Here is a 9646-nt window from a genome sequence, read left to right as displayed (position 1 = left end):
AGAAGAGAAAGAAAAAGAAAAAGTCGACTCTCTAGGATGAGAAACGAAAGAAGAAGAAGAAGGAGAAGAGAGAGAGAAAGAAGAACGTAAAAGAGAGAATGAAGAAGGCTGTTGCATCTTACAGGAATGAGACCGAGGAAATCTCCAACATTTCTCTCTCATGAGAGGTGGACTATTCAATGAAGAAAAAGAAGAAGAGGAAGGGGAGTGGCATCGTGTTATTTGGAGAGAAAAAGGCGAGGATGATAGACTTCTTGTCGATACGGCATAATACACAGAAGAAGAAAGAAAAGAAGAAGAAGAAAAGGAAAGACTTTGATAAAGAAGGCAAGAAGGAGGAGAAGGAGGAGCTGTCCTCTTTGTTATCGTCAGCATCTTCCTTCCGGGGTGCGCAAAGAAAGAAAGAAAGAAAAGTGAGAGGCAAAAGAGAGGAAACAAAAGAGATTTTCTTCTCTCTTTCTTTCTCAATGGCTATCATTCAAGATGTCATCTTTTCTCCTCTTGGCTCAGAATGGGTTGGGTCAGTCGCTTGGAATGAAAGGAAGAAGAAGAAAAGGAGAAAGTGAGAAAGCCAAACTTGTCTCATACGAGAGAAGCACCAGAAAGAGAAAAAAAGAGAAGACGAGAGAGACTCGAAGAAGAAGAAGAAGGCGATGTATGAAATATTGGACTGACGCATATATATATATATATGCATACATATATATACGTGTGTATATGTTTATAGAGCTATGCGCATCTCAAGGCGTATAGGGCGCGCCTATAGTGAAGTGAAGCGAAGGCATACATAAAGATCTAGACAAACTCTATACATATACGCATATATAGACATAGGCCGATAGAGCCGTAAGATATCTGCTATACTCTTTCTGAAGGATGTGTATGTCTCGACTCCTCCTAGCTTTCCACAGAAACCTCCATAGACAAGTGACGAAAAGGAGATGGAAATTCTTCTTTTCTTCTCTCTCCGTCAACAGAGAAGGAACTGAGAAAGATTCTTCTTTCTTCTTGAGAACTCAGACCAACGTATACGAGATTCGAAGTTCATTGACGCCGGAGGCCTTTCTTACTCCGGGTGTATATACACCTGACAATGGTGTTGTATGGACAGCATATCAAGTTTGGAGCGAGCCGGATCTAGGGAGAAAGTAAAGACAAAAGAGAAATCGAGTTTATGAACGCGTCCTTCTTCTTCAAAGATGAGAAGGGAAAGGTAGAGAATCGATGGAAGTAATTCTGAAGAAGAACGAGAGGAAAGAAAGAACCTTCTCTATGCGAAAAGAACAAAAGGAAAACAAGTAAGAAGACGACTAAATCTACAACTTTCTAAAGATTTTGCCTCAGAAACGAACGAACGAAGAGACCTGTTACCATCGAGTCTTTCCCGGTGTGCATGCGCATGCATGCATGACAATATAGAGATGGCATGCATTCAGGATGCATGAGTTCACTCGGTTTGGGTGAGAGAAAAAAGATTGTACGTACAGGAGAATTAGTCATGAAAGGAGAAAAGCAGGAAAAGAAAGAACGACGTAGACTTGGCTGTGCAGAGTTGAAGCTCCACAAACTTTTCCTCTCTTTTCTTCCTTAGGGTTGTCTGAAGGGAAGGAAAGAATGAAGACACCACACGGCTAGCTCGATTGTCCGACAATCGACTTCGAAGGATGCTTGTCTTGCCTGCCTGTGTGTTCTTTGGATCATTCTTACTCACGCAGACAATCGAATTTGACTTTCGTCTCTCCTTTTCTCCAGAGAGATAGAAAACGGCGAAGGGGAAATGAAAAGAAAAGAAGAGAAAACAGATTTCTATCGAGGGCCTGAAGCCTTAACAGGAAGGAGATAAACGAACTTGTCGACATCGATACATATGGCTAGCTAGGACACCCAGCTTGTGATCTGCTTTCTTGATAGATTTCTTGAGAGACTTCAGCGTTGTTGAAGAAAGGAAGGAATCTGTTGACCTGCGGCCGCTCTTACACGTAATCTCTCGATGTAAGAGAAGTATGAGACAAAATAGAGATACAGTCATATACCACACACATATACATGCACGCATTGTACATATACCCACGTACATATATACCCAGCTATATACATATGTACAGAGAGACTGAGAAATCGACAGAGAAGAGAACTATTGAGGTCTACAGAGGGGTAGATGAATAGCTAGGAAGATCTTGTTTGACGTCCCAAGCAGAGAGATTGAGAGGAAAAAGAAACACTTGGAGTGTTCTCGTCGTTGCAAAGGTTGCTTCCTCTCTATCTCACCCCTGGAGTTTTGGCTTCTAGATGACCTTAAAAAGGAAAAAGAGGATGGTGAAGAGAAAGCAGATACATCTGTTGGCTGTGAGACCACCCAGTCTATGAAAGAAGGGGACACCGAAAGGAAGAGGTCTTCTTCTGTTGAGGTGTACATACAGAGCAAGGTTTCATTCCAAGAGACAATAGACACACAGAGGTTCTTCTTCCATCATCCTAACACGCTCCTCCTCTTATACACCCGAGCATACAGAAACAAGATATAGATAAACCAATATCTATATACATACTTCTGCTTACTCCATCTTTCTTTATTCTTTCTTTCTCTCTCGCTATATATATGTATATATCTACGCACATACGGTATATAAGTGTAGTGCGAATACCTCCTGCGTCTTGATATAGAATATTTATCGTACACAGGAAAACTTTTCCCGTGAAGAACGGACGGGAGTTTTATTTTTGTTTCTTTTTTTTCTTCGCTTTCTCCTGTGTGTGATCACGTACCTTCAGGTGGATATACACCTGAATTTTCTCAGTCGATTTCGAGTGCCTCACTCTTAGATCGATCTATCTCTCTTTTTGACGTACATAGAAAGGTTTCGCATTCCGCTACACTTGAGCATTCCTATCGGAAAACGACCGAAAATAAGTAAGAAGAAGAAGAATCTAAGAAATGAAGGAAGGAGAAGCCGGGAAGGAAAGAGGGCTAGCTAGCTATCTAGCTAGCTAGCTGAGCCTCTCCTATCGTGTTCTCTTCAGATCTTTTAGAAAAGTCTTTACGTGTTTTCAAAGAGCTGTAAGAAAGAAACTTTTATCTACGTTCGAAAAGTCACTTATCTTTATCGTCATACAGGTAGATCGGTAATCCGTACAGGAGTGCTTTTTGTAGTTGTGTTTAGTCATAGCTAGATCTTTATCCATTGAAACATAGACTCGGAGTGTCTGCACGTAGAGATGTATAGACATACGGGGCACGGTTTAAACATAAGTTCATTGGAGAGAGCAAGAAAAAGGAGTGAAAGACAGACTGACAGTGTTCTTTCGGTCTCACAGAAAGAGAGAGCTTGTAGGTATTCTATAGATGTATGCTAATCAACTGGGGTGTATGGATTGTCCTTTTCAGAAAGAAAAGCGTTGTGAGGCAACGGGTATTTCAGGTGTACGTACACCTCTTCTGTCTCCACTCTCTCTTTCACACAGTATAGATTGTATCATTCAGCATCCCCCTCAGGAATACATACGTCACTCCTACTTCTGTAAAACGACGAACAAAATTAAGAAATCTCTTACACTTTCTTTTTCTCCTTGTTTCTCTCATCGCCTTTCGTACTGCCATCATCCTGTCCCTTCTCCCTCTTCTCTTAGGGGAACACCATCGTCACCCTCATTACAATTAGTCCACTACTACTATTACTGCTATTACTATTACTATTACTGCTACTCCACAATAGACTAGTTACTTATCCATCCACCCTTCCTTCTTCTCCTTCTCCTCTCCTTCTCCTCGTACATACGCATAGAGAGCGAGATAGAGAAACAGAAAGATAAGGAGAAATAGAGGGAGTTGAGTATGGAGAAAGAAGTTTTCTTCTTTCCCTTGTAGAAATTTACGTGGTGTATGTTGTGTCCTTATCGGTCCAAAGAAACTTCTAGGAAAGTGGGGCTTCCTTGAGGTAAGTCAAAAATCCCGTGAAGCAAGGAGAAAAAGCGGCTCTCTTCTTCTTGTCCTTCTTTTAGGTGTTCACATTCCATCCTTTACCTCTCTTTCCCTTTCTTCCCCCTCACGAAGAGAAAGAAAGATGAGAAAGAGAAAATTACAAGAGAGAATGAGAGAGAGAGAGAGACGTATCGTCTGTTTGACTTGACGTGTCTCAACACCTTTGGAAGCGAGGCATCGATTCTTCTTCTTTTTGTGTCTTTCCTTCTTCATTTTTCCAGAATGACTTAAATCGACTTTCCTTCCATCTCTAACGCGACTGAACTCAGGCTCACAAAACTCCTTCGACAGTATATCAAATACATATATACATATACACATACATATATGTACATATACATGTATATACCTGCTCACATATGGCTGGTACATATCTATATATCTACTTAGGTGAAATAGGCATGAATAGGGACACATGTAAAATGGATCTACTATTTATGGAGAGACAGGAAGGTAGGCCGACATAGACACTAAGAGAAGATGGAGAAGAGGGAGGAAGATCTTTGCAAGGAGAGAGAGTGAACGAGAATCCTTGTCCTTCCTTCTTTTTTAGTAGCCAAGATGTTTATCAATAGGAGTGAACATGTCTTCCTGTTTGATGGTCTTCGAAGGAGGTGTACCTACACCTGAATGGAGATAGCGTTTCAAGTTTTCATTGAAGACATGTATGCCTCTTTGTGCACTATGATCTTCTATCCAGTCACATGTATGTGAAGAAATGAGAAGATTCTCCACATTCCAGAGAGGCGAAGAAGGAGGGAGAGGCTCTTGCTGAAAAACGTCTAGCGCTGCTCCAAAGATCTCTCTCTTCTCAAGTGCCTAGGGCGAGGTGAAAGGAAACAAAGAAGCAAGGAAGCAAAGAGATAAGAAAGAAAGAAAGAATGCGGACGATAAGAGACGAGATATGAGCCTTCTTTCTAGAGGCGCATGCAGTAGGAGAATAAATAATTAGATATGGATTCGAAAGACTTTTGCTACTACTACTACTACGACTACTACTATTGGCTCTCTGCTCTCTTGTCGAATAGAAATGTCTACAGAGATAAAAGAACGGAGTCACACGTATGTCTAAAGAAATAGACGAGAAGAAGTACAGACAGATCCAAGGAAGATAGATTAAAGATAAATTAAAGATAGATGGATTAAAGATAGATAGATAGATAGTTCTACTATACGTGACAGGGGTCTTCATCGTCATATGTACGTACGTCTCTATCCCTTTCGCTTCCATCCATCTCCCTGTATAAGTTTACCTTCTCGACTTATGAAAACTCCCCATACAAATCCTACAGACATCCTACACGTAGATCTACATATAGAGAGAGACATAGACATCATCTAACTGCATGCATGCGCGATTCATCTGTGATGTGTATAGACAGCTCTTTCTGTCTCTATACATACGTAGAGTCAGAGAACTTACATCTTTTAGAGCAGCTTCGTCAACGACTGACCCTCTTCCAATGGAGACGAAAATACAGGATTTCTTCATTGCCTCAAACTCGAGCTTTCCTACGAAGTTTTGTGTTTCTCTCGTAGACGGTAGAGAAGAGACAACGAAGTCTGCGCTGCGAAAGAACTGAGAAGAGAGAAGAAACGAGGAGAAAAAGAAAGACTGGAGAAAAGAGAAGAAGAAAAACGCAAAAACGGAAGGCATCCCTCTCTGGTGTATAGACACTTCACTATGGAGAAGCAGTGCTTTTGACAAGAAAACGTCTTCTTGACCTCTACAAGAGATACAGTAAGATGAATAGGCTTCTTCTCTCGTGAAGAAAGAAAGAAAGAAAGAAGAAAGAGGAACGAGAAATGAACTGGGAAGAGAAAAATAGATGAAAAGAGTAGAAGACTACTATAAGATTCCTTTCCTATGATCCTCTCCACATTCATCCATACTGTGTGTATATACACCCTATATCCAGCTATTACTGAACAGTTTCTCTTATATTCTATAAGACATCATATTACCTGCTACATCTCTCTTTTCCATTTCCCTATCTCACAAGACCTTCATTCTTCTTTCTTTCTTTCTTTTAGCTCTTCCATAAATGTTCTTCTCTTTCTTCTTGTTGCAACATAGACAGGCAGGACATAGTGAAGAGAGAATAAGGAAGACGAGAGGCATCTAATCCATACATGAACTTTTCTTTGATAGCAAACCCACATCAAGTTTATCTGAATCTGTAGAGATCCACGTCTTTTCGATGAAAGGAAGAGAGGCGTCAGAGGAAGTCCCATCCGAGGGCTTCTTCTCCTTCTTCTTCTGTCTTCGCAGGACCGTGAACTTCATATTAAAGGCCTACCAAAGAAAACGTAGAGATTTAACTAAGAGATATCGTACACTCAGATTCTTATAGACGACAAACTCCCTCTTCTATTGAAGTAGGATACAAAGAAGAAGAAGAAGAAAGAAAAGGATGATTAAGAAAAGATGAAAGAAGCGATGATAATGGTGGAAAGAAGAAGAGGAATGGATACGTGGGGCTTTAGTGAAACAATGAAGGGCGAAGAAAACACTAAGAAAACAGGCATGCGGTAGATAGATAGATAGATTAAAGATAGATAGATATATAGATTAAAGATATATAGATATATAGAAATGGAGCATATATGTTTCTCTGCTGGAGGAGAATCTGAATAGAGTGAATGAATGAAAGAAGTGAAATGAAGGAACGAGGGAATGCCTCCTTCCTCTACGCGTACCCCTCCTATAGAAACACGCATCAGCAGCGGCAGCAAAAAGACGACCAGGCAAGAGGAGAGCATCGAATAGACACCCTGGAAATTCTCTCTAGCAGACAACTAATGCATGCATGCAAGAGCTTCAAAGAAGGAATCTCAAAAGCACATACATGGAATGAAGGAATAGATCAAACTCAAACGATCTGAGCCTAAAAGGAACGCCAGAGAAAAAGACCGGCTGTACGTACACCTCCTTTCTCCCGATAAAGGCATACATACTCCTTGCGAGAGAGCCAAATCAGAGCGTCAAAGAGAAAGCCCCGTCACACGTAGACGAGTTTGAGAGAGATAAGCTTGAAAGGACCAAGGCGTATTTGGTATATGAAAAGACGTGAAGACGAAAGTCTCTTGATCTATCTGAACAAGAGAAGGCAAAATGAAACACTTATCCTTTCTTTCTCACGAGAGCCCGCGAAACTGAAAAGAAGAGAGAAGGAGAGAAAGAAAGAGAGAGAGAGAGGAAAGACTGAGACAAGAAAGAGATCAGACAGTATGTTCGCGCTGAAGAGAGGTCGTACGAAAGTGATGTATAAGAGCTTCCTATGAATATCTCCATCTTCTCTCCATGGAGAAGATAAGAATGATGAGATTCACAAGTGGTAGGTTCTCATCTCGATTGTCATGAATCGATATGAAGCTTCGATGCTTAGTACCTGAAGAAGTTTAGCCGTCTCTTGTGCGATTTCTCCATATCCAAGAAATCCTACTGTTTTCCCTTGGAGTTGATTCATAGAGAAGACCTCCCATTTCCTATCTTTCTTTAGCTTTTCTAGACGAGGTATTTCTTTGGTAAAATAGAGCATAGCAGTTAAGACATACTCTGTAAGAGGAGGTGTAAATACACCCCGTCCATTGGTAATAAGGAAATAAGGATCATCTTGCAAGGTTAAAGACTCATCTCTAGGAGAAGAAGCTGTTGCTATGTAAGACGTATAGGCGTCGACCCCGACAAAGTAGATATGAATCCATCGAAGGCTCTTCAAATAAGGATGGAGAGAAGAAAGAAGTTCTGGAGAAGTATCTAGGACAAAAACGATTTGTGCCTACGAAGAAAAGAAAGAAAGCAAAAAGAAATGTAGACATACTTGAAGAAGTCACTAGATAGAAGCGGGGAAGGAAGGAAGGTTCAAGACGGAGGAGAAAGGTCGAAGGAAAATTCATGAATGGTGATATGGATAGAAAACGAAGAAGAGGAAAGAAGGTAGTAGTAGAAGAGATAGAGTGGAAAGTTCTTGTCGCATTGTCAGGACACGTCTCATGCACTATTGAAGACAAGTGGAGAGGTGTATATACACTCGGTGGGAGGTAGGTAGGTAGGAGTTCAGTGCGAGTATCTTTGTATAGACAAGAGCAACCAGAATTTGGCCCGGAGTCTGGAGAATCTACCATGTGGACTGTGAAAAGGGTCGATACCGCAGAATGGACATTTAGAGTAACAAGCAGGATAGATACAAACTTCTGTACATTGACGCGAGACCCGGAAAGTGCTGGAGATCTACACAGTTCCATCGTCAGAATTATCAGGCATTTCACCTGTCACAGCTGTACTTCTCTGAATGTAAAGATATAGATAGATAGATAAATAGATATATACGTGTGCACGGGTATAGAGAGAATGGAAGGCTTACGTTATACATGTGGATAGGAGTGTATGTAGACGAGGCATGCACGTATTCAGAGATGTCGGCTCTACAAATACTCCTATTTACGTATATAGAGTGTGATACTCCCTTACACGCAGATATACAAAGAAATGTAGATAAAGCAGAAGTATGGCAGCAGGGTTGTGTTCCGGGCAGAGGCAGAAAAGAAAGAATCGTCAATAGCCAACGACGACAGTAGAAGAAAGATCTATTGCTCGGAAACCAAGAGAAAACAAACAATACTATGCTTCGAAGAAAAGAAAAAAGTTGGAGAGCTGAAAAGATAAAGACTCGAGCTATCTGAAGTGGTTCATTGGACCTCTTGGTAGAGGTGATCTCCTACTTGTTCGACTTCATCTTTTCTTTTAAGGAAAGATTCCACTGATGCCCCTGCAATAACCTTAACTTCATTAGAGTAAGCTTCTCGTAAGAAGGCTAGAAGTCTTGGGTAAACAACAAGACAGAGAGGTTCTGGAGCCTTCCTAGTCGGGGGTGTATCCTCTGGTACTTCTTGCCTTAGTAGGACAAGCACAGTAGTCTTGGGGGGAGAGGGAGCATCCATGCTAAAGACTTTTGTCGAGGGAAGAAGACAAACAAAGGAGAAAAGAAGAGAGCGATGTAATCTAGAGAAAAGAAGAAGAAAAGAGCACAACAAGGGTTGGACTTCTGACGGGGACGAGTCCAAGTCGCTCGCGCAGAAAGGCTCGGGCAACAGCGAGGAGCTATTTGGAAGATAGAGGTAGTACGACTTGGTGGAGGGAACTAACGCAAAAGAGTTTGATAGAGAAGCGAATGGTAGAGAAAGGGTTACGCAAGTAAAGCAGAGCGACAAGATGAAGTGAAATATTTCGGAAGCTTTTCCTCAGAACGCTGGTTAGAGAGTAACTCGGAGGTCACCTCAACGACAGATGGGGCATGATGATGCTGCACACGCTGGGGTGTCTGTACACCTCACTACCAGCCTCTAAGCAAGACGGATGTTTTTTCCTGCGCCATAAAGGCATGAGGAAATGAAGGCAAATAACCAGTCAAGTCACTTGTGTGTGACTGGGGCTGAGAGGACGGCTTTGCATACGCTCTGGCGACGATAGCATGTGTGTACGGAAAAAGGAGACGGGCCTCTAGTCGGACAGCGCTACGTAAGCTCGCGGGGTAGTACCTCCTCCCGCATCTAGCTAACTTTCGTCTCCTCGACTTCGCGTACAGAGAAAGCTCACTAGCGGCTGCCTTTCTGTCTCCAATGGATGACACACCACTGTGAAACTCGTAGGCCCCCGTCCCCTCC

The 9646-nt window shown here is 41.8% G+C and overlaps 2 protein-coding genes across 2 annotated transcripts; both read right to left on the bottom strand.

Annotated features, from left to right (window-relative positions):
• CSUI_007549 (uncharacterized protein) lies at positions 1-1289 on the bottom strand (the record flags this gene model as incomplete). The annotated part of the gene is made up of 1 exon (XM_068067694.1): positions 1-1289. A coding segment is annotated over exon 1 (375 nt), but the record flags the coding sequence as incomplete, so codon positions are not given.
• Positions 1290-4210: 2921 nt separating this feature from the next.
• CSUI_007548 (erythronate-4-phosphate dehydrogenase domain-containing protein) lies at positions 4211-9399 on the bottom strand. Its single transcript, XM_068067693.1, has 5 exons — positions 8705-9399; positions 7372-7761; positions 6141-6275; positions 5403-5558; positions 4211-4798 (listed from the first exon to the last, which is right to left on the bottom strand). Exons 1-5 carry the CDS (start codon positions 8921-8923, stop codon positions 4529-4531), a joined length of 1170 nt encoding a protein of 389 aa, XP_067920329.1. The 5' UTR covers positions 8924-9399; the 3' UTR covers positions 4211-4528.
• Positions 9400-9646: the final 247 nt, after the last annotated feature.

This window comes from Cystoisospora suis (assembly GCF_002600585.1).
Source record: "Cystoisospora suis strain Wien I chromosome Unknown contig_4012, whole genome shotgun sequence".
Taxonomy (NCBI): domain Eukaryota; phylum Apicomplexa; class Conoidasida; order Eucoccidiorida; family Sarcocystidae; genus Cystoisospora; species Cystoisospora suis.
This window is presented reverse-complemented; position numbering and strand designations above follow the sequence as displayed.

What these genes read in the sequence shown, in the direction of transcription:
- CSUI_007548 (XM_068067693.1), bottom strand. Translation starts at nt 8,923, where the DNA reads ATGGATGCTCCCTCTCCCCCCAAGACTACTGTGCTTGTCCTACTAAGG. An exon ending in GAAAAGATGAAGTCGAACAA is followed by an intron (nt 7,762 to 8,704) that starts GTAGGAGATCAC and finishes TTTTCTTCGTAG; the next exon opens with GCACAAATCGTTTTTGTCCT. An exon ending in ACGAAGCTGCTCTAAAAGAT is followed by an intron (nt 4,799 to 5,402) that starts GTAAGTTCTCTG and finishes ACCTCGCCCTAG; the next exon opens with GCACTTGAGAAGAGAGAGAT.